Source organism: Phyllostomus discolor, chromosome 4, assembly GCF_004126475.2.
Source record: "Phyllostomus discolor isolate MPI-MPIP mPhyDis1 chromosome 4, mPhyDis1.pri.v3, whole genome shotgun sequence".
NCBI lineage: Eukaryota > Metazoa > Chordata > Mammalia > Chiroptera > Phyllostomidae > Phyllostomus > Phyllostomus discolor.
Genome location: NC_040906.2, coordinates 49,134,747 through 49,160,222, shown reverse-complemented (window position 1 = coordinate 49,160,222; position 25,476 = coordinate 49,134,747). Strand labels below are relative to the sequence as shown.

The window sequence follows — 25,476 nt, the reverse complement described above, 5'->3', positions numbered from 1 at the left end:
TTAGTAATATCTCCTAAATTTTACTTAGTAGAGGCTTAGACTAGTCACAATAAAATGGAAGAACTGTAGAGTTCTTTTTTTTAATGTTTCTTGATTTTGGAGAGAGAGGGAGGGAGAGAGAGGAAATCAATGTGAGAAAGAAACACTGATTGTTTTTTTTTCCCATATGTGCCCCAACCTGGGAAAACTCATAACTTAGGTATATGCCCTGATTAGGAATTGAACGCACAAGTTTTTGGCGTACAGGATCATGCTCCAACTGAGTCACACCAGCCAGGGTGAATTGTAGAATTCTTAAGAGAAACAATTCAAAAGTAAAATCCTTATAACAAAGGACAGATGAGCAAGTAGCAGACGACAAACTCAAAAATGAACATTGAAGGGATGAAGTCCAAGCTATACAGGAGAAGTGGGGATGGGTGATGGCCCACAGAAAAGAGAACTGGAGTTCCCCATGAAGTCTAAGAATTAGATGTAGTTGGAAGTTTAGGACTTCAGAGTAGTCAGATAATAAGCTCTTGAATTTAATATTGCACAGTTGAGTAGGTCCAGAATAACCTATGATGGCCATGCTAATTGGTGGCTGAAATGGAGTAGAGAAAAACATCACTGATAATGAGAAGGTCAAGGAACTAAGAGGGCAGAGAATTTGACCCGTAATTCACATGGATGCTAAAGTCAAGCAAGATAATGGCAAATTTTGGCAGCAGAGAAGATAAGACTTGAATATGTGGCTAACATATTCAAGTCTTCAATGAATGAGGAATGACTAGAATGAGGTCAGTAGATGAGAGCAGTGAGTCTGTGCTTGAACCTCAAAGAGGCCATTTTTACAAAGAGCAAATAATAACGGCCTAGCAGCAGTACAAAGTGGCTGGGAGGAAGCCAGTCCTGTCTACCATTGCTCACATAGCATGCAGGCAATGAGAAAAGGGGTAGTCTCCATCTGAAGGGAATGAAAGGGAATGCAGGGCTTCAAGGAAGACCAGTGAAGATGCTGAAGAATTAGGGACTGAAAGATGGATAAGAAATGTTTGGAAGGGTGGAGTCATGGAATGCACATTTAACTAACACAAATTCTACTACTCTCTCAAGGAAAACAAAAGCGTTTTTTACTTTTCCATAAAGCAAGTTTCCATATGCAAATGAACAACTTAACTTCTTCTCTGAAGAACAATGCTAGCAAAAAAATTGGGCTGGGTTAGACTGAGGAGTATACACAGAGTATGTGTGCTGTATTGTGTAGGTGACTTAAGGGATTTTTCAAGGGTCTGATTGTACATGATGGCTTTAGAACCTAACTGCTGCATAAGTTAAGTCTCCTTAAAAAGGCGTATGGTGGGTTGGACCAGACTTATAGCAGTTTCTTGGTGAAAGTGAGGGTTGGTGACCTGGTTGTAGACTGATCAGAGCAATTTAGAGCCTTGAAGTAAGCAACCTGGTCTCTAGGCACATTTTTGGCAATGAGTTCTGAAATCATTCAACCTAATATTTAAAGGCTGATTCATAAGTGATTTGAGGTTAAGAAAGACAAAAGAACAACCACAGTCACTCACAAGGAGAGAGGCAATCAAGTGAAAAAATGTAAAAGATTAGCTTTCTCAGTTGACATTGAGATACAGTGACACGGGTGGGAAAATATATTTGTTTACTTACTCAGGGTATGTAAGCTTCATTTAATGGCATGCAAGTGTCCTGTTAAAGTTATGTAACTAGATTATATAACCTGTAGACGTTCACCTTGTTCTCATTAGCTAAAAAACTACTTCTTATAAGAATCAATTTCCTTCTTTTTAGTTAAGCACATGCAGAGGTCTATAGCCCTGAAATGAAGCAGTGGTTAAACAAAACACATTTGATCACATAAAATTTCACAAATTCTTTCTGATTTCCACCCTCGATATACTAGCTCTATAACCCTCAGTGGTTTCTTTCGTGTGTCATAAGGTTTTATCTTTTAAGTAAAAAAAAGCAGCACTTTTGATAACTATTTCAAGGTAGTGAGTAAAACTTTTTCTGATCAGATATTCTATGTCTAAGACATCCATCTCTGCCCACCACTCAATTTTAAAAATAGAGATTATATTTTAGAAAAGCCTTGTGTTTTCAATCTGAGCACAAGAATTTTCCCAAATGGCCAAGATAAAACACATAAACTTGGATAAAATGCATAAACTTACAGCCCACAGAGTCTCTTAAGTTAATGCCTTTTTCAGAATTTACATTTTTTGCCATGTATAATGCGCACTTTTTTGCCCAAATTTTTTAGGGAGAAGCAAGGATACATGTTATACATGGGCACAATGATTACATGCCATGGGTATAATAATCCCTTGTATAATGTGCGCAAAACATAGGTGTGCATTATACCGAGGAGTGCATCGTACATGGCAAAACACAGTATTTTCCTGGCACACTAGCATTTAATAGACTTTAGATTGTTTTAAAGCTCAATACAAATTTGAGCAACAGTCTTTATTATCTGTGGCTAGCCAATCACCAAGTGCTTTCTCTTTTTTCAGGATCTTTTATATTTTTTCCTTTTGATTCCTACTACTACCATTGGTCAAAAATTTCAAGACTGGGTTACTTAACATGTTTCCAACCAATATCCTTTTGTTTTTTCTTGGCCACCTCCTTCATCCATTTTATTCACTGCTGACAATATCATCTAAATCTTAACTTTCAAAAAATAAGACTTCCGAAGTTCTCACCACCCCAAAGAATAACTATAAAACCTTTCTTTTGCCATTCACAGTCCAGTCTCCACAACTGGCCCCTCACCTCCCCAGCTCATCTCTCTGGAAATACCCATTCCCTAGTGCAAAGCCTCCATCAGCCAGTTTAATATCATAGTTAGACCGGACAAACACCAGGTTCGTAACTAGTTCTGATGCATACTGATCATCATCGTCCAACTTCTTGAAGTCTCTCCTTTCTTATCTAAACCTTGTCTACTGTTTAAGGCCCATCACAGGTACTACTGCTCCCACCAAGTCTTCAATCGATATCATGGACATCCTCTTCTCTGGATGGCGCTGGTAACTTGTTTCATGCTAGTGCCACCTCAACTAATTCTAAGCTCTTTGGAGGCATCATATTATAACTGTCGAGCCCCAGCACAGCACCGAGCAGATCTGAAAATAGTTGCTGAATGGAATTAACACATCAATGAAGGTTAAAGGTTTTAGGCGAAATAAAAATGTATTTTGTAACACACAGTAATTTATACCTAATTGTTGTTTGTTAACCTGTTTTCTTTTTTTATCCAAATTTTCTCCTTTTTTCCTATTCTGAATATTTACAAAGTAGGTTATTATTGGGGTATTTTTAAGTCGGTTGAACAGGTATTTGAAGGCAAAAGTAGTCTAGCAGGACAGCAAAACATTGGGAATAAATAAATACTTGTTAAATTACTATAAGAACATGGTTAAATATGGAAATTTCAATCCCTTCCTGCCATTCATTTGCATAATTACTTAACATTGTCTTGAAAAAGATTTTATTTATTTATTTTTAGAGGGAGGTGAAGGGAGAAAGAAAGGGAGGGAGAGAAACATCAATTTATGAGAGGAACATCAATCGGTTGCCTTTTACACCTGCCCCAACCAGGCACCTGGCCTGCAACCCAGGCATGTACCCTGATGGGGAATCGAATCAGTGACCTTTCACATTGTGGGACAACCTTCAACCGAGCCACACTGGTCAGAGCTTAACATGATATCTTTTTAAATTGGTAGTGCTATTCTTTTGTTACCAATCTGAAGATGGTTTTACAAATCTGAAAAAATATATATAATATATGAAAGCAGTGACCCCTACTAACAAATTAGATTTATAGTCATTCTATAAACTATTAAGTTCTAATTAGTTAACACTTAGAAATAAGGCTCTTGAGGAGGAGGAGAGAATTCCACTTTGAGGAATTACTATATAGCTTTGAAAACTAAGAGACAAAATTAGCCACCCATTGTGGCTCCTACTTTGATTCTGGCAGGTTTTCAATCCCTAGCAAATAACACAGAGACCCAGACAAGATCATTCTATTACTTAATGGCATATAGTTAAATGCTTCATTTCCTTTCTGTTTACAGCTCAAGCACTACAGCATAATTATGATTAGTCAGGGTACTTATGTTATCAGCATCATTTGAGGAATAAATTATAGGATTTAACTGTGCCCTATTAGTATCTTTTAATGACCAAGGCAGGGAACCATTCTGGTTTACTGAAATCAACATTTCACCTTGGTTTCTCTCTACTCAAGTTTCTTTAAGTACCTTTGAAAAGAATTGTTCTAAAATCAAAAACAAACAAAAAAACCCAGAGAGCTTTTTCAGTCTGTAATAAGGCACTACAGTTTTCTGTCACTTCAGTGTAGATAAATGATTTTAACGTAGTCTCATAACTATTATAATTGTCATAGGCTAGAGAAAAGGAACCATGACTGTCCTTTCTCTGTATTCATTCATGATCTGCCTTCTCCTGAGTCACCTGTAAACTGGACTGATATTGAAAAACAAATGGTCTTAAAAAGATCAGTTCTTGTAAGCGATGATGTTTATCTGTGAACAAGCAAGTGGGAATTCCTGGGAGAGGCCACACAACAAACTGAAAGGGTCTTCTCTCTAGAGACAAAGTCTTCTCTGTTCACACTGAATGAGGCCAGAAAGCGATGGGCATGGACAGCAATAATAAATCACCTCACTGCCGCAGATGCACAGCCCTGCAGTTCTATAGCACACCTTCCAATCTGCGGGTAAGTGGAAAAGCACTTCAGTCTATTCTACTGGATTGTGGTAAAGTTATTTTCTATAATCTAATGTTACAATAGCTCTTATTTTTTTATTTAAAATTTTAAAAAATATATTACAGCTCAAAATCTATGAGCATAGCCCTGGCCAGTGGACTCAGCTGGTTGGAGCCCCATCCCGTGCACCAAGCAAGGGTCATGGGTTCAATGCCAAGTCATGGCACATACCTAGGTTGTGAGTTCAATCCTCACTTGGGGCACATACAGGAAGCAATCAATTGATGTTTCTCTCTCACATTGTTTCCTTTTCCTTCTCTCTCACCCTTCCTCTCTCTCCAAAATCAATAAGCATATCCTCAGGTGAGGACTTAAACTATGAGCATAATCATCAGGGAAATTGGGCTGGAACACTTCTAGAAACACAATTATTAACAGATTCACTGATTTAATGTGGGACATAGGAAAAGCAATGATGAATATGGCTGACTACCTTTTTTAGTTGGAGATTCTGCCTTGATATGAAAATGGATAATATATTTTAGATTAATGTAAAGATAATAAAAAGTTGATTATCTGTGAAAGTAATATATTACAAGGGCTACTTGGTCTTCTGAAGATTAAATGGGCATGTTATATAACTGTGTGGCATAAGAGAATGCCCAGGATTTAGAACCAGAAGACCTACACTCGGATCTCAGGCACCTGTAAGCTATGTGACCTGGGATAAGGCAATTAAATCTCTGTAAGCCTGACTCCTTACTTAAAAATGAGGATTGCCCTGGCTGGCGTAGCTCAGTGGATTGAGCGTGGGCTGTGAACCAAAGCATCGCAGGTTCGATTCCCAGCCATGGCACATGCCTGGGTTGCAGGCCACGGCCCCCAGCAACCGCACATTGATGTTTCTCTCTCTCTTTATTTCTCCCTCCTTTCCCTCCCTAAAAATAAATAAATAAAATCTTTAAAAAAAGGCTTATCTTTTAAAAAAATGAGGGTAATATTTGTCCTACCTCAAGTGAGAATAAATGAGAAAAACTTCTACAAAGTTTAAAATGTTAGTTCTATTTAGTTATGGGCTTACTAATCTATGAGAGCATGAAACTATATATTTATAGTTTGTGTCTAAATTAAGATATAGCAATATTCATTCAATATTTAATACTATGATGCTGAACCACTTCTTAGGTCCTTATATCAAAAATCCCTTGATACGTTTACATAATTAACACCTCTGAAGAGATGGATAAGTTTTTATTTAAAATGCTTGGTTCATTCTAATTTTAAAATTCACTAACCTTAAAGAAACACCTATCTAGTTTCTGACTATTTATAGCTTAGTTATCTAACAGCCTGGTTTCTCCTCTCATAAACCTCCTGCTTTACTCATAGTCATTTAATTTTCAGGTGTATCTCTGTTTCTGGTAAAAGAGATGGAGAAGGGTCAGAGGAGGAGAGAGATGAAAACGGGTAGTCCCTCAGAATCCTTTTGGTGCCAGTGGTGAAATAATTGGTTGGGGGAAAATTGGAAAATTAATGGTGGATTTCAATAGTCATTTTATTACATTTTTTTGTCTCTGTTCAGGAGCTGTATCATCAGAAAGGCCTTTACTGACTCCCTACCTTAAGCTGTACCTCCTCAATCCTACCCCTCTATACTACTTTATTTATTTTTATGGCCCTTGTCATTATTTTGGTATTATTTTATTTTCCCATTAAAATGTAAATTCAATAGGTACAAGAATATTGTTCACAGGTGCATTCCCACAGCTAACACAGTCACTGGTATATAAGGGGTCCCTATGAATGAGTGAATGAATGAATGAATGAATGACTGTATCCATAATGTTCAGGTCCTCACATTATGATACATGATCAAAGCACAACATAAACATTAATCTAAAAATAAAAATACAAAAAAAGTAGTTACAAAGTATACATTTTCTAAGTGGCAGGGTGTGTGGAAAAAAAAGGTGTTTCAAGATCTCTCAACATTCCAAACTGGTATTTTTATTGTTTCATCAGAAACATATATACTTAGAAACATAAAATTAGGCTGCTTAAAGAATTGGAAAAGTGAAGAAGGAAAAGTTGGAAAGGTGAAAAAAACCTCCCCATTTTTGTTCTTAAAGAACAAATTAACTTCAACAAAAGTACACTGACATTTTTGAAGAACAAGCTACAAAATGAGCATTAATATAAAATAATATATATTCCATATGGTAAGGAATATAAGACAGGAAAAAAGTCCTGTCCTCATAAAATTCCACTGCTAACATTTAATAATGGCAGTTTTTATAATATGCCTATGTTTTTATATAATTTAAATCAGAATCTGATCTCTTCTGGAAATTAAAGTTCTTTTATATGTGACTATTGAGAAGAAAGAAATACTATTAGAAAGAAAATTCACAAAGTTTATTTGGATATGACCATTTGTTTTAGGCAGAACTTGCAAGGAGCCTCAAACTCTGCTATTAAGGAAAAATATAATTCATCCTAGTTTAAGACATATTTAAGAAAAAAACCATGAAAGATCTCTTGGATATAAGAGTAAGTATCGATCACTAACAAATGCTTAGATAAATAAAAAGGCTTAAACTTCGGTACCTCTAAAACCCTTGAATTTTTTTAAAAACTTGGAAAATAAAATAATAACTTACCTATAGGATATCCCAATGCAAAGTCATTACTTTGTGTAGCAAAAATGGGGAATAGTCCAGCTTTGCTAAATCGACTATCAGGACTGGCAACTAATAAGGTTAGTACACATACAACAAAAAATACAGAAGCTTTGGCAATTAAGATGCTATACAGGAAAGACCAGTCCACATTGGAAAAATTAAGCACAACCATGTTTTTGAATAACAAAGCTGGAAGTGCAAATCTGGAGACAAAATTTCCCAGTCCTTTGGCCTGTGTTGATGTTATGACATTGGCCCTTCCTGCTACGTAGCCACAAAAGACTATGCCAAAGCATTCTAGTAAGGCTGGAAAAAGCCTTGTTATTGACATTGAGGATGGGTCATTGGTAGAATTAAATCCATGCATTACTGTTGAGGACACAGTGTTGGTCACATTGACAGCTATGGTTAAGTTCTTGGCAGGTAAATCAGAAAAAGAATTCATTTTCTTTCACTCTCCAACACCAATCAGATCTCTGCAAAGAAAGAAGATTCAGTATAACAATCAGTAGGGAGAATTCTAGTTGAAAGAATACACTGGTAAACCCATACTTATTAAATGGCTAAATACACATACTTTTCTTCAACTACCATCAGATAAAAAAATACCAGTTTTAAAAAAAGAGTGGGAGTGTTTCCTTGCTAACAATAACCTCTTTACTCTCAGAGGTGGTCAGAACAAAATATTATAGGACAGTTGCTGTCCTATAATCAGTATCACACCCGAGTAACCCAGCTGCAGTGAGGCACCGGGGTCCTCTCCAGTGACCCACCCTGGAGCCCCACCTAATGATTAAGAGCCTGGAGCTCAGAGTCTCTGCAGAATGTTCACCTAAACCAGGTGCCCCCAAAATCTCAGAAGTTCTCAAGGCTATATCAAGGAGACACACTAGACAGAAGGGGCCTTTCCAGCCTGTGGTCACACTTGACTATAGGATTGGAAAAAGAGTATACTAGAGTATCACTTGTCAACTTTGAACCAGTAACTGTTATTTTCTGTGTCTCACTTTCCTCATCTGTGTAATGGTAGTAATAGTACCCACCTCACAGGAACTTGAGATTATTCAAGTGAAGTTCATACAATTACATGTGGCACAAAGTAATCATTTAACAAAAGTTAAATATAATTTTCATAGTATGTTAAGAGAGGGAATGAAACCAAAAAATGATGGCATCCCACCAACCTAAGGAACTAAAAGGCACCAGCCTCACATACTGGCCTTTTTGAATGTCCCACAGTCCCCTTGTGCTACATGGAATCTGCATATGCAGTTAGCTCTAAAAATGCTCCCTTCTCTACCCACCCACCACTCCCTACACATAACACCTACTTATCCTCCAAATCATAGAGTTCAAGAGTCACGTCTGTCAGGAAAGGGCTTCTCTGACCCCACAGCCAGGCCAGGAATCTTTCTCTGTGTTCCTTACCTTTAGGCCACTTTTCTCATTTTATAATTACACTGTGCATTACGGTGACTGTTTGTTTTATGACTATCTCCTATGCTAGACTTTAAGTGCTACACAAACTGGGTCTGTGCGTGTTTCTCCTTACTGTTGTGTCCCTAACACCTAGCACAGTACATGGCATGCAGGAGACTCCATATGTGTATATTTATTTCACCTTTCAGTGAATCAACATCATCTTTTAGGGACTAGTTCATGGACAGAAATCTCTTTCTCTCACTTGTTCTCTCCCTCTCTTTTCTATGATAAAGTATTCTAAGTTTTTCACTATAGCAACAGACCCAAGGCCACACAATGTGTTCTAAAATGTTCTAAAGCTATTCATAAAATGTTAAGGAACACAAAATATGTTGTAAACTGTTCTAAAGATGTTCAGAAAAATGCTAAAGCAAGAAAAAGTTCTCAATGATAATATTACAATACTTGTCATGCTCCCCTCTTGTTGCCACAGATACATGAACATGAGGTTTAGACAACTGCAAATAACCAGCTCCTCCTAGTAACTTGAAATTAACATGGCAACAACTGCCAAGTTATAATTACTCTGGGTTAATCGTCTAAAGTGACCTTATATAAGGCAGAAAGTAAAAAAGCTCATTTCTGAAATGTACGATGCCCAGGTTAAGTTCTCAAACACACATCATGTTAATAAGACTCAGATGGCAAGCCAAAGACCAGCAACAACTGATACTCAGAGGTGTGAACAAGATAATTTTCTCTGTACTACCCTGGTATTAACTGAGCCATTTAAAAACTTACATTTAATCTGGATCAGGATGAGTATTTTTCTAGTAGGATTAGATACGGTGGTCAATATACACAAAACCTACAATATTCACATACCTGAAGTTTAGCAAGCAAGTGTCAAATTATATCCTGGGAAAGCTACCTGCTGGTACAGGTACCCATAGTTGAAGTAGGAGCTGTTAAACAATTAAACAAAGGTGTCAAACATTTGGAGCCCTTAAAGATGTGACTTGAAAAGTCAGTGCTAAAGAATAAGGTGATAAATTAGCCCAGTCTTGTTATTTTTTTCCCCAAAGTTCCCTATATTTCTTTGCCTGGAGATTTAATAACTAATACTGCTCACTACCCCTTGTTTGCACCACGACTTGCATTATCAGTGAATTCCAATGCTTTTAAATCAAACAGTTTAACTAAACTAGTAGTTGTTTAGTAAAAAGAGTCAAAAAGCCCTGAACTCAATTTTGGGCCTTATCCCTTATCAACTCTCTTTGGGCAGGTTACCTAGCCTCTCAGGACCTTAGTTTCCTCGACTATAAAATCAGAGAAAAACCTCCTTAGAGGAATATTGTGAGGACTGGAGACTTTATACTAAGCTTATCTCAGTAGTTTATCACAAAGTAGGCTTTTAAGAAATAGTAGCAATTGCTGTTAGGAACTGTAGCCTTCAAAATAGTAATGGTAACAAATTAAACATAATTCATTGTTCTATGTCAGTTCTTCAAACAATACTTGGTAGTAAAGATCCTCCAATTAAAATAGAGGAATAGGATGGGCCACAAGGTTATCATTTTTATTTTATAACAAACAATTAAGAGGAGTTTAATTTAGTTTGATCTTAAGTAGTTTTAGCAGGGAAGAGAGAGCTCTTCATTTTTCTCAAGGAGATGGTCAAATAGTTGTCATAATACCCAGGTTTAGCTTTCAGTTACTTGAAAATTAAGAGAAAATTTAAAAAGTAATCTGCCCCTTTCCATGAGGTTTCTTTTAATGTTCCTCAATATTATAAAAATAATGCCTGCTATTTGAGAGAAAGTCAAAATAACCAGAAAGGACTTGTCTCATCTTAATTCCCCCCACCCCCATGGGAGGAAAAGATGCTTTCTAAAGCATTCTTTTAAAATGAATACTAGCCGCAGCAACAGGAAGTTTTGGTGGTTTGTTCTTTTTTTAAAGTTACATCCAATCTTTTCATCTCATTAAAACAAGGCTTGCCATGGAACAAACAAGCTGATCTGTCAAGAGTAAAAAAACTGACCACTCAATAGGGCAGGGAGTAGAGATATATAAACCACTTCAGGCTACTTCATTTTTGGTTTAAACAACACAGAACAACTGAAATTGTAAACAACTGGTATTATTAAGTAAAAATGGGGAAGAGGGCTGTGAATATCTTCCAAGAGAAAGCTTTAAGCTTTTAGGCTGTCTATTTCTCAAACACCCAATATCCTTTATGCTGTGGGAAAAGCACAGTAGTGTGGTACCGTACAGTGCACCCTGCAACATCAACAGTCACACTGTCCACCCACTCCCACCTATTTGTAGGGGACCAAATGTCCTCCCTGGAGACCTAGGGTGGGGAGCCCTGAGCTCGGCTCTTCCCTTGTTGTCAGGGATAGACTTTGGTCCTCCAAGATAAGGGTGTGGAAAGTCGCCAACCCCAGAGGCCGCCCAGACAGCAGCTACAACCCAGTGCCTGGACAGGCAGCAGAGAAGTGGAAAGGCAGCTTGGGATTTGTGGCAGGGATAATAAAAAGTTGGTCCTTCAGCTTCCCCAGGGCAGGACAGTCACAACGTCAGAGTAACTGACATACTCTAAAAACGGGTAAGGAAGAAAATTTGGGGCAACTCTCCAAGTATATGGGCAGAAGCTCCCAGGAGGGCAGAGACTGCGACCACCCCTTGAGATAAGGGTAACAGTCGGAGAAGGACAGGGTGAAATGAAGTCTTTCTCAAACTAGGGAATGGCAATTCTGCCGCCGGAGGGGACAAGCGAGCCGCCTCCTCCCCTGCGTAAGCCCACCCGCCTGGCCCCACACGTCCTAAAGGTGGGCACTGCGGGGAGGAGGCGGGCGGCGCAGGCAGTGGGCTGCGGGCCTAGGCGCTGCCCACCTACTCAGATCCCGGAGGCGGGGGCACCAGGGGCTCATCTCACCTGCTACGTCTGCAGCCCCGGGGCCGCGCGGTGAAGGGAGTCGGTGCTTACAGTGGGCCAAACAGGGAGGAAATCACCGTCATCTCCCACCAACAGCCCTCCTAGCAGAGAGCTGCCAGCTGTCAGCTGCAGCAGCCCAGTCACGTTCCGCGAAAGTGAGGTGCTGGGAAGTCGCGGCCGGGTCAGCTCCCGCAAGCGCCCGCCTTGCGGCTCCGCCCCACCTCCAGGCCCCGCCCCCGGCCCCGCCCTTCGCCGGGAGCATCCGAGCCGCACAGTCTCTGGGCCCTCCCTCCTGTTCGCCGGCCAGCCTCCACACTGGGTCCCCGCCTCTACTCCCCGCGAGCCGCCCAGTCGCTAGACTCTGGGCGGCGGGACTTCCGGCCACCCGGCTCTCCCAAGATGGCGGTTGCAGTCGGTATTTGTAGTCTCGTTAACTTTAGGTTTTTTTCCCAACCCAGCTTCGTGTGATCCGCCAATTTCTCTTTTAGTTAAGCTAGTCAAGTTTATAGCACATAGTTTAAACGCAAGGACTTAAGAGTCAGACCTAGGTCAGAATCCCACCTTCCACTTTCCCAAGGCAGTGTGACCTTGACTTTTCTAATAGAAATCAGAGATGAAAATGTCTCTGAAGCTTTAGCACTGTGTTTTATTTAGAATAAGCTCCCAGTACCTGACTGCTTGTGTTTCTACTATGGAGGAAACTATATAGTCTTGGTCTACCAGGAGGAAATTGGTTGTATTGTTGGAAAAACTTCCAGAGCTTCTTGAAATAAAGGGGTCCCAAATACAGTAGTAGGTCCTCCAATAACGACTTTTCTTCCAATGTTGTTATAACGTTGATGAGATGCCAAGAATTTAACTCTTGTTTATTAATTAGTCTATGGTGAATTTGGTTTCCTTGTATGTTGTTTCCCTTTAGTTCCAAGAACCTAACCATAATGTCAAGCGAGGACTACTGTGTGGACTTCCTCTTTGAAACCAGAAGGAGTCCTGTATTTGAATTAGTCTTTTAGACTTAAAATTATTTCAAACTTAAAAATATTTATAAGCTGACCTCACTTAGTATCTCATAAGCATCTCTCCTTCATAAACCTCTAGTCTGCTTTCCATCTTTAACTGTTTTGTGTTGCAACTTCAGTGTCTTCCTGTCATCTTGGTAGTTTTAATGTGAAGATACAAGAATATAACTTGAAAAATCACAGAAAACTAAGGATCTGAAAACTAGGCAGGAGAAAAATGGCCAGGAACTGAAATTATGGAAAAGTCATGTATTCTGCTTCTATTCTCACTTCCCCTTTGTCCTCAACTGTTAAAAAAGAAAATCATAGGCCCAAAATGGGGTCACTTATGCTAGGCCACATCACCAAATTTGGACTAATTTAACATAATTGCAGTTTCAGTTTCTAATTTTTTTCTGATTATGAATGTAATGAGTAACTATAAAGCATATTGTGAGGCAAAAGTAGGTTTACTGTTGTATGGAAAAAAATACAATAATAAATAATAATGTAAGAATAAACTCTGTGTTAGGCATACTCACAACTGTAAACCTGCTTTTGCTCTACTTGTATTCAGATAATATGAAAAGCAATGAAGAAAGTGAAAATTAACACCTACTGATAGCATTTTACTATATATATCAGTTTTTCTGTGTGTATATATATAGACTAAGAAAAATAGCATCATAAAATAGACATGATTTTTATACACATGACTTTTAGTAACATTTTTCATTAATAATATATAATGAACTTCTATCCATAAATGTAAATCTATATAATAATTTTTAATACATATTAAGAATTCCCTATTGAGGTTTGAGGATAATTTTCCTTGAAAAAGTGGGCACTCTGAACCATTCATAAAATCTAATGAAAGATGAGTAAATAAGAGGAAGATAAAGTAGTACAAGTGATTAGAGTGATTTAAAATGTGTTATTTGACTATGAATAGTGCTTACTTTAATAGTACATATCCTTAAACAGGTCTAATATGATTTCAAATTTGTTTAAAATTATTTAGTTTCTTTAAATTCCTACCCCCTTCCCAATAGCACCATTTTCTCTCCAGGGATCCATATACCTTCAGAGAAGTTGGCTTCATTCTGCCTTCAAAGATGATATAACTAACCTAGGAATCCCATCAGTACAATCCATCCCTTTGGACTCAATGATTGAGTCAGGGTGGGCATTGGTTCTAAGGTAGTTTGATATAATGACTCAGGACTTTAGTTGAAAATGCTAAGGTTCTCTTTCCTGGTAGACAAGAGGAGGATGCTGGAAGCCATCCTGAGATCATGAGAGGAACCAGTCTTAGAATGATACAGACACCGAGGAAAGCACAGCAAAGAGAAGGAAATAAATGGATCCTTGATGACAGATTGATTGTAGAATCAAGCCTCACCTGAAGCTAGTCAACCTGTGGATTTCTCATTTATGTGAGCCAATCAATATTTTAAAAAATTGTTATGAGTTTATTTGAATCAAACTGACAACAGTTGTTGGGAAGCAAAATCTCAACAGATTATGAAAATGCTCCAGAGCTTTTTGCAACTTATTTTGTACATTTGAATGAAAGGGAGAGACATAAGGAGGGTTACATGAAATCCACTTGTGGTAGAGTAAGAGGGTGGGAAAAAGCAAAGTGGGAGGGCAATCTCTGTGACTGGATAAAAAGCAAAATGGAAAAACACATCCTTCTTTTACATTGGTGGGTATAGGGCGATTAATAATGAACATTTACATCACATAGAAATGGTAGATGAGAACCCAGGGTTTTGTGCTGTGCCTTGAAAATCTGAGTAAAATCTGGAAAAAGGTTACTCTGACATCTCAAAGGTATGTCATCTTAGATGCAAAAAGACAACAGACAGGTTCACTTAAGGTAAAGATCGACCTTTGTTAAGGAAGCCACAGGCCCTACCACCACGACTTGCTTCTAATTAGGATTTTTTGTGTTTTGACTATCCTCTTTGCTTACATTTAGTCTCTGAGTTTGTAAGGCCCATCATGCAGACCCTTCCAGAGCTTGTTAGGTTTAGTATGTGGCCCATTTTTTGGTCCACAGTTCCCCATTTTGGTCATCTTTGGATTCATTGATGACCAGTGTGTCAGTTGGATAATGTGGTTCCATGTTGCTTGGAAGTCTCATCCCTAGAAAGTCTTTGTGTCAGTGTCTTGCTGAAATGGTGGAGCAATGGGAATGGGCAAGACTATAACCTTGGATGGAAGTCAAGGCTGAATTTTTTTCTCAAAAGGGAAAGGTAGGTAAATGGTGAGTGATCAGGATGTATGGGCTTCATTAAAAACAACACTACTCTGGATTGTTTTAATGTGCAGGCTATCATGACCTAAATTTTGTTGTCCATCTCACTTTTATGTATTTGGATCTAGCTTAACATTTACATATAGTATGAGGGAACAACAATACACATCTTCAGTTTTCACAGTTTGATCATGAGATGGGTTCCCATTTACTGGTGGTGGTATTATTATTATTTTAATATGGCCTATCCGCTTTCTATTAAAAGCACTCAATATCATTCATTGTTAATCTGATTCCTGCTAGTTGTACAGTTGCAAAGTGTAACTTTAAGGCTTGATTGAGCCAATAAATTTTTATTGGGTCTGTCAACTCAACAAATTTGAGTTGAGTTTTCTGTTACTTGAAATCAAATTAATAGCAAAAAGTTTTAGAAGAAAATGTCAACAGTAATTATCTGATAGTAAAAATACAATTTTTCCTGTGTAGAAAAGTTCTCAAGACTTCTACCAAAAAGTGTATTAATTTTATCAGGACAAAGTCTGAAACAAGTCTTAAAGTATATATGTTTGCTTATATAGAAATGGTGAGCAATATCTAATAGTATTTTTATAAAATAAATTTAAAAGCCACCATTATATATTAAACCAGCTATGTATACAAAATTTACCCATAAAGTATAAAACAACTTAAGAGCACTGCAATAGTGCCATGTATCAACTTGTACTGCCAAGGCCTTGTTTTTGTTAATCTTGGTGTCCCTAGTACTTAAAATAGACTGTTCCCTGAAATATACATTAGGTGTCCTGTAAGTGGTTTGTGAATGATTGAATAAAACATACTGGTAGTTGTTTACCAGCTGTCCAGGATATTAACATGTATTTGTATTCAAGGTGAACTATTTGATATAAGCAACTATAGTATATGGCTCTTTTATAGTACCTAATTTCTTATTTTTTCCAGCTTTTTACTTTGTCCTGGTTTATGGCCTTATTTAAATATCAATATTATCCCAAACTCTGACTTTTTGTTATTTTCAATGCTATAATTAAGTAATTTAAATTCTGATCTCTCAGGATAAAACTCTGAAAATGATCTTTTTTTTAAATCCTCACCCGAGGACTTTTTTTCCATTGCTTTTAAAAGGGGAGAGAGAAACATTGATGTGAGAAAGAAAAATTGATTGATTGCCTACTCTATGCTCCTAGACCAGGGATCCTATGCACCAGGGCCCACGGATTAAACCCACAGCATAGGTATGTGCCTTGACAGGGAATGGAACCTGCAACCTTTTGGTTACAGGACGAGGCTCCAACCAACTGAGCCACACCAGCCAGGGCATGAATATTATCTTTTCATTTAATATATACAATATATGTATGCCTGCTTGTGTTTTTGTAAATATATGCTAACTTCTTCTCAATCCCCTTTTAATTTGCTATTAAAGTATTTTTATGAAGCTTCCAGGTGGTGAACATGTGGAGGTGCTGGGAGAGTGGTGTTTCTGGAGAGGGCATAGAAGCTCTGCGGCCCTCCCTACATACCTTGCCCTACGCATCTCTTCCATCTAAATGTTCATCTGTCTTTTGTCAATATTTTTATACTAAACTGGTAAATGTAAAAATATATACTTATATCTTTTTTTACAAAAGCAATGAAGGAAGTTAGAATCTAAACATACCACCTTGTTACTGATCTTTCAACCTCAGGTAAGACTCAGTCATGGTTAAATAGGTAGAGGCCTTTCTCTGAGCCAGCATTTAAGAAGTTCAGCAGAATTATAATTAAAATGCCAAAGGTTAAAGATAAAGAGAGAATCTTAAAAGCAGTAAGAGAAAAGCAGTTAGGTATCTGCAAGGGAGTTCCAATAAGACTGTCAGCTGATTTCTCAACAGAAACTTTGCAGGCCAGAAGGGATTGGCAAGAAGTATTCAAAGTGATGAAAATCAAAGATCTATAACTAAGATTAATCTACCCAATAAAGCTATCATTTAGAATTGAACAGATAGAGAGATTCCCAGTCAAGAAAAAGCTAAAGGAGCTCATCACCACCAAAGCAGTATTACCAGAAATGTCAGTTAAAGGGTCTTCTTTAAGAAAAAGAAGAAGAAAAGATAAAATATATGAACAATAAAATGGCGATGAATATATATCTATCAATAATTGCTTTAAAATGCAATTGGATTAAATGCTCTGATCAAGACGTGTGGATGCTGAATGGATAACAAAACAAGACCCTTACATATACTATCTACAAGAGACACTTTAAATCAGAAGACACACAGAGGCTGAAAGTGTAGGGATGGAAAAAGATATTTTATGAAAATGGAGGAAAACAAAAAAAAGCTAGGGTAACAAATACTTATACTGGGCAAAATAGACCTTAAAACAAAGGCTACATAACAAAAGACAAAGGACCCAGCTATTCCACTTCTGGGTGCTTATCTGAGGAGACCCAAAACACTAAACTAAAAGAAATCTACATCCATTTGTTCATTGCAGCATTATTTACCATAGCCAAGATATGGAAGCAACCTAAATGTCTGCCACCAGATAAATGGGTAAACAAGAAGTTGTATGTGTAATATGTCTGTCCAGAAATTACTCAGCCATGCAGCATGAAAAATAGGGACATTTATTGCAGAAGATACAAGGTACAAGAAACATTGTGCATAGGACAATGATGCCTCAGTCCCCTTCAAAGTAGGCACCTTGGGACCTCACACAGCTCTCCTAATTGTCAGCTGTTCTGTCATATTTTCTTGAATCTCATCTACAGTTGATACCTCCTCCCTTTCAAAGGTGATTTTGGTTTGGGGAAAAGCCAGAAGTCCCAGGCCACCAAATCTGGGCTGTAAGGGGGCTGAGTCACAAATAAAACTGCATAAGACATGATGCATGAAAGGGTGTGTTGTTGTAATGAAGCTGCCAATCACTGGTTGCCTATAGCTGCGGCCTACTGAATCATCAGAATATTTTCTGTGGAGGAAAGTTCAAGCTTAACACGACATTTGATGCAGATTTGTTGCTCTATTCACTCAGTCATTTTGAATGTGACGGCCACACAGTACACATGCTAACTCAACAGTGTCTCCTGCCCCCACTGACCAGTACAGTGAAGTCATCATTGTTTACACATGTGCATTCCAGTCCACTCTCCTTGGCAGCCAGGTTACAGAGATGCCATGCAAACCATTCTCATTGTATTAACAATGGTTGGACTTTTCCTGGACAGACCTTGTGTGTATGTATTTGTGTGTGTGTGTGTGTGTGTGTGTAATGGAATATTACTCAGCTGTAAAAAATGAAATCTTGTCATTTGCAACAAAACGGATGGTCTTCAAGGGTAGTGTGCTAAGTGTAATAAGTCAGATAAAGGATGACAAGTGCCATATGATTTCAATTATACTGGAATCTAAAAACCAAAATAAATAGGCAGAACAGAAACAGACTCATAGATACAGAAAACATTTTGACAGTTGTCAGATAACAGGGAGTTTGGGGGACTGGATGGAAAAGGCGAAGGCATTCAGAAGTACAAATTGGTAGTCACAGAATAGTCATGGTAATGTAAAGTACAGTGTAGGAAACATAGTCAGTAATATTGTAATAATTATGTATGGTGTCATTTGGGTACCAGATTTATTGGGGTGATCACTTAGTAAGTTATATAATGTCTAAACCCTGGGTTGTACATCTGAAACTAATATAATATTGTATGTCAACCATCATTAAAAAATAAAAAGTTACTTAGAGTTAAAAAATGTTAAACAGAAAAGCAATGAAGTCAGAATTAGATTATGAATCTGAAAGTTAAATCAACAGCTTTGATAAGATAGGGTGAAGAAACCACACAACACAAGCATGAAAAACTTTGGTAGCTCATTCATTTTGTTTCAGAAGGGATATGATAGAGGAACTCAAGAGTTAAAGGTTATAGCTTTAGCTATAGTTGATAGGCTTATGTCATTTATGCATGACCCATGTGACTCCAGGAGGTTGACAAGCAATTCAACTTTTGTGACCGAGCGAGTCTGCAAGTGATGGAAATGGTATCTGGGCCATTGTGTTTCAGGGAGGAAATGTCAGTGATGTGGATAAAGAATTGATCCACAGATAAAGAAATACTAGGAAAATTGCTGCAGCTGGACTGCAACTGTTACCTGATTAACGTTTTTCCAAACCCCTTATCTACCCTTTTTGCCTCCTTATTGCACGCAACTCCTGGTTGGCTTGAGATGAGATGTTAACACAGTTTTTAGGGTACATAACCCACTGTCTTCTCAGATCACTGGCATCTGAATAAAGCGCCCATAAATATTCAAGCCTTGTCTCTACTAATTGGTTCTGGTAGTTACAGGTAGCATGAATGCCAACTTTTTTCTGGTTTTAGGTATAGCTTCTTGGTACTTGTACTTTTTTTTTTTGAAAGGGGCTAGACATTCAGAACATGAACATGAAACACAAATAAAATAATCCCATTTTTTGCTACTAGTTTGTTCACTTAAAAATGTGCTCAGAGAAAAGTTTATGTAATAAACAATCTTTAAACAGAGGCTCTTATAAATGTGAAGAGCATTTTGTAATTTGAGTAGTTCCTAAAATGAAACGCTGTAAAACTAGTCAACTTTCTAAAATATAAAGAGGAAGTGGAGAAAACTTTAGATTTAATTTTGACTTTGGAGTAAGATTTTTAGCTTATTTTATTGGATTAGCCCAAAAGTTCATTTGTGGGTGTTTTTTTTTTCCTGTGAGGTAGCTCTAGTAGTGCTTAGTTGTCTTTAACTTCATTCAAAACAATTTCATTAGATTGTATTGTGACAGCTGTCATATCATTGTGCATTTAAAAAACATCAAAATTGGTGATTTTTTGCATGGCCATATTATCAAAGATGGCAGAAAATATGCAACATTTTTGGCATATTATTTTTTATTTAAAAAAGGTAAAAACAACTGAAACACAACAAAAAGATATATGCAGTGAGTGTATGAAGAAGGCGCTGTCACTAATCAAACATGTCAAAAGTGGTTTGTGAAATTTCATGCTGGAGATTTGTTTCTGGACAATGCTTCAGGGTCAGTTAGATCAGTTAAAGTTGATAGCTATCAAACTGAGACATTAATTGAGAACAATCAAAGTCATACCATGCAGGAGATAGCCAACATACTCAAAATATCCAAATCAACAAAGTGATTGTTGAAAATTAAAAAAAAAAAATGTTCCTTTTATTCTACTGAAAAAACTGAATGGACTTTTTGGCCAACCCAATAGTTAAAACATGGGTAGAACTTTTGAGTAAATAGATAGCTTTAAAAAAGCTATCACACCCTCAGTACAAGAATTAACCACAGACCTCAGAAGCATTCTTTCAGTAGGATTTTGTAAGTTCCAGTCTCCTTCCCTCCTTGAAGGGGCAGGTAACTTTATTGATTCCCATAATATTTTCAGTGTCTGGTATGTTCTTGGCATGTAGTAGGCACTTAATAAATATTTGTTGGTCTACTAACCCTTGGAATGCCAGCTAAACAAGTTTGTGAAGTTGCTGTGTTTAGAGAGTCACTTAAAATGGAAACACCTACCCCCTTGTTTTGTATTTTTTATTGTATTTTTTTCCGCTACCATTTAGTCCCCTTGTAACTACCTCCCACAATCACCACACTGTTGTCCATGAGTCCTTTTTCCTTCTACCCTCTCTTATTCTGCTTCTTCAATTATCAACACAAGTAACTGACCAAGAAGTACCACAATGCTTGTCTCTATGTGGCAGCAGAGGCATCAGATTGCTTTTTGTGACTGACAATGGCTGAAACAGAATAAATCGTGGGGGAGTCATCATTGGTTGTGACACAGACTAAATATGGTAATAAATAGTGTCCCAATAATTAATTCTACAAATATTAAAATGCTCCTAAAATCCCCAAAGTTATTTAGACTTTCCTGTTACCCTAATTTGCACATAGGCTTTCCCTGAACCATTCCAAAAAATTGAAACAGGAAAAGAAACATAAGACTTCTGAAGTACAAGATCACTTGTCAGGCCAACCCGGAAAGAAGCGTGGACACTAGGTTTTTGACATGGTTGTTCTTAGAGAATATAATTTTTAAAGATATAGATTCCAGGGTCCCGTCAGACTTACTAAATCAATATCAGTGGGATTGGGTCTGAGTTCTGTGTGTTTTCCAGATTCTGCACATACTTTTAATGCAAATTCCCAGGTAAGAGCTGTTCTGGGGAATAAGCTAGAAAGTATACATCTGTTTCAAGGGCAGACAGGAGTATTTGTTTTAGAGGACAGCAGAACATTTTTCATTTTTCTAGAGTCTCATGGTCTATGGGAAGAAATATGTTCTTATAGGAAAAAGGGCACATTGAGTCTGGCAACTTTCTTCAGAAATCCATTTCAATAGCTGTTTTCCTATCAGGACATTCTTCCTCATGTGAAACCTTTTTTTTGTTTGTTTGTTTTGGTTTGCCCTTTATGGAGAAAAGCAAAACAAAACAAAATTGATCATTATATTCATTTATTGGGTATGTGTACACCATGTCTTCATTATAGTGTCATTTTCAGATCCCAGTCAGAAAGTTCACATTATGGGTGAAACTGGATGAAGTAATTTTCTGACACATTCAACAACTGAGCCAATACATTTACAGTATGGTGGATTATGTAGCAAAACCCCAGTGCAGTCATTTCACCACCTCTTAAAGCCTCAGCTTTTGAGAGATATTATTTCCTAAGAAATTACTTTTTAAAAAATCTTTTTCTTTATAGTTTGTGCATTTGGTGTCTTTAACAAAATCCTCTCCTGCATCAAGGTCATCATGATATTTCCCTGGCTGGTGTGGCTCAGTGGATTGAGTGCCAGCCTGCAAAGCAAAGGGTCACTGGTTCCACTCTCAGTCAGGGCACATGCCTGGGGTGTGGGCAAGGTCCCCAGTGGGGGGCGCATGAGAGGCAACCACACACTGATGCTTCTCTCCTAATCTTTCTCCCTCCCAACCCCTCTCTCTAAGAATAAGTTAATAAAATATATTTTTAAAAAGGTTATGATATTTACCTATATTTTTTCTAAAAGTTAAATGTCTTTTAAAACTGTTATTCTTTGTCCCATTTTTCAAATTCGTATGTGTAATTAGAGCCCCATTCTAGACTCAAAATGGAATGTTACTGTTCAACACAGAGAATACTTCTGTATCTCTTCCTACCAAGTCTAGATAAATTTTTTTAAAATCCTCAATGCAGAATACAATAAAATGAGACTGTACAAAGAGGTAAAAATCTATGAAATGTGTTCAAAGAAGATAGCAGAACAGTATCAGCTAATGGAAATATGAATTATTTTAAAGTCAGTGTATATTTCCCCTGGAGATACTGAAGCAGTAAGAGTGCGCAAATGCAGGATGTGTGGATGTGTGGCTGGTAGTCATACTGTGGATGTGCTTATCACATGTTTGTCAGATGTCTAGGAGGGATATACTTAACATGTTTGTCCAGTGTCTAGGAGGGATATGCTTGTGTTTGTCAAATGTCTAGCAGGATCTTTAAGATGCCCTTGTGTAAAAGTCACCTTACAGCTCCATGTCAGGTCTAATTTTAAAAAGAAAAAACACCACCACCTCAGGCAAAGTCATCTTTTGATAAAATTTCTAGGTGTGTCATTTCTTAACCCCTGCTCTGGCCTCCCAAACCCACCTACTTTCTTAGGTTCTTGTCTCAGCTATGGAGCCAGGCTCCAGCTGCATTGCTTTATGCGTGTCTCTTATTTACTATCTTTGGCCTGCCGTGAGGATTGCATCAGACACCCCGTTTTGCCTACCTGTGACTGACTTGGCTCACTTGTATACCCTGTCTAATCAGGATTATAGGGCTTCCATAATCCTGAGTACCTTCTGTAATCCTGAGTAGGATCCTTAGTACCATCTCAAGCTGATGAGAAATAAATTTCCAGCCATAGCTTTCCAACGGTTACATGGTAGAGGCAGTTATTTGTGCTTGCAAAGCTAAACCTTAAGAAGATTTTTCATGTACTTAAATATTCTAATTGACAATCATCCCAGCAAAGGAGGCATTCCTATCTATATATATTAATCTATAATTCAAAGGTGTGACTTCTGTTAAGCTACCCTAGGCTTCATGAATAGCACCACCCTTTGTGGAAAGACCTGTATTTCTCTTACCAAGTAAATCTGATAGTTTGGTGGGCGCAAGGGATGATTCTGGTCCTTACCACTAACAGCTTCAACTTTCCCTACCATCTGCTATAAGAAGGTTACTGCTGTCACTGTAAATTAGTCTTGGATATAGAATGGGCCTCTGAGTGTGAGACAGAACCAATAGGGTTGGCATAGCTGCCTTGGTTTGCCCTTTCCTTCCTCACTACTTTCTGTTTTTTTCTGCAAGTCCACCTTCTTAGTCAAAAGGCACAACCTGACATCCTTTCATTTCTGCCACTTCCAAATTCCCTCTGCCCTGGATAGCCCCAAATCTGAGGCCTGGCCATCTTAGGTCCCCCCAAGTCCCCTCTTCTCTTACAGTAATTGCCTATAGATTCTCATCTGTGCCATGAAACACGCCCCTTGGTTAGCATTCTAAATGGAAGCAGAGTTTGTGCCCGAGGAGCTCACAGGCTACATGTAGATCTTATCTGTCACCAAAGCCTCTGCAAGCAGCCTAGCTATCTTTAAGAATTATAGACCTGGAGTTCTTTTCCATTTTCTTTACAGTCCCAGGTGAGCTATTACCACTCTCAGTGTCACATTTCTGCTGGTAAACCTCAACTCTACTAACCCTTGAATTAGTTTCTTTGTAAGCTCCACAAGGTATTCCAGTCACTTAGAGCTTACAGCTTTGTCCTGGGCATACAAGCTAGATCACTTAGGAGTGGCACCATCACACTGTGGGGGATATTCTCAGTAGCTCTCCCTGTCCTATGCCAGGAATCAGCATGTCCCCATGACCAAGGTGAAGCTTAATGTGAGTGGAGCTTCTGCCTCCCCAGCTATTCCCCAATTCTAGTAGACAGGCATTCACCGAGACTCCATAGGTGATGTTCCTCCTGAGAGGAACCTGGCCTTAGCATAACCTTTTATGTACATTTCAGAACCACAGAACCCTTGGTAAGCCTTCTGGGTCCTGCACCATAATATGCACATTGTATTAGTTTCCTATATTACTATAACACATTACCACACATTTAGTGGCTTAAAACAGCACAGACTTACTACTTTTTAAAATGCTCTTGATACTTTTATTTATTTTACTTTTTAATCTTCACCTGAGGATATGTTCATTGATTTTTAGAAAGAGAGGAAGGGAGAGAGAAACATCAATGTGTAAGAGAAACATTGATTGGTTGCCTCCCATATGCGCCCCGACTGGGGATGGAACCTGCACGGTAGGTATATGCCTTGACCAGAAATCAAATGTGCAACCCTTTTGATGTACAGGATGATGCTCAAACCAACTGAGCCACCTGACCAGAACAATAACACAGACTTATTATCTTACAGTTCTGGAAATCAAAAGTTCAAAATCTTCACTGGGTGAAAGTCAAGGTGTCAGCAGGGCTGGTTTCTTCTGGAGGCTCTAGGGAAGAACCTGTGTCCTTGTCTTTTCCCCGTTCTAGAGGCTACCCACATTCCGTGGCTTGTGACTCTCTTGTGCCATATTCAGAAACAGAAATATTGCATTTTTCTGACCTTTTTCTATAGTCACATTTCCCTCTGACCGCAGTTTGGAAAGGTTCTCCACTTTTAAAGATTCGTACAGTTACATTGGGTCTACACTTAATCACATTTGTTTTGCATACTTTTTTTTTCTAGCCTCTTTTGTCATATAAGGTATGTGTTAACAGGTTCTGTGGTTTAGAGCATGAATTTTGGAGGGCCATGATTCAGCCTACTGTACATATTTTCATAGGAACACCAAAAAAACAGATTATTCACAAACTAAATTAATGGCATCCTATAAAAGCATAATTGCCCTTAGTGTATGTCTTCCCAACTAGGTGATAAGACCCTTTTTTGATCCCTAGCATTTAGCTTATTTCCCGGCACACAGTCAGTGCTCAATAAGACTTGATAAGGATAAGGATGCTCTGTCTTGAGGGAAGGAGAACAAATTGTTTTTGTCCCCTTGGGGATGAGGAAGGTACATGGTAGCAGAGGAGTTAATACAGGATGTGGTCAGTTGTCAGAATTATCTTTGGACAAGCTAGTCTGACAGCATGATGTCTGGTAGAGGAGACAATGAATCAATATGCTCAAGTCAGCAAACTGATGGAGTAAGAGGGAAAGCTGAAGATTTGGTGGCAAAGTGCTAAGAGAGAGCAACTGTGCCACTAAAGCCGACCACTAATTTCTGTGTTCACTAGTCTTTCCTGAATCTGACTCCTCCCACTCTTGGCCCCGGCAGCGGCA

General features: G+C 38.2%; 1 protein-coding gene across 2 annotated transcripts in view; it reads right to left on the bottom strand.

The window, feature by feature from the left end:
- GPR155 (G protein-coupled receptor 155) overlaps nt 1–12,039 on the bottom strand; it is a 40,086-nt gene extending 28,047 nt beyond the window's left edge. The window contains exons 1-3 of one of the 2 annotated variants that reach the window (XM_028509921.2): nt 11,795–12,039; nt 9,739–9,818; nt 7,411–7,907 (exon numbers count right to left, since the gene is read on the bottom strand). In XM_028509921.2, the coding sequence (XP_028365722.1) occupies nt 7,411–7,876 (466 nt within the window). In that variant the 5' untranslated portion in view covers nt 7,877–7,907; nt 9,739–9,818; nt 11,795–12,039. The remainder of the gene's footprint in view (nt 1–7,410; nt 7,908–9,738; nt 9,819–11,794) is intronic. The other variant, XM_028509920.2, reaches the window with a different exon arrangement.
- Nucleotides 12,040–25,476: the final 13,437 nt, after the last annotated feature.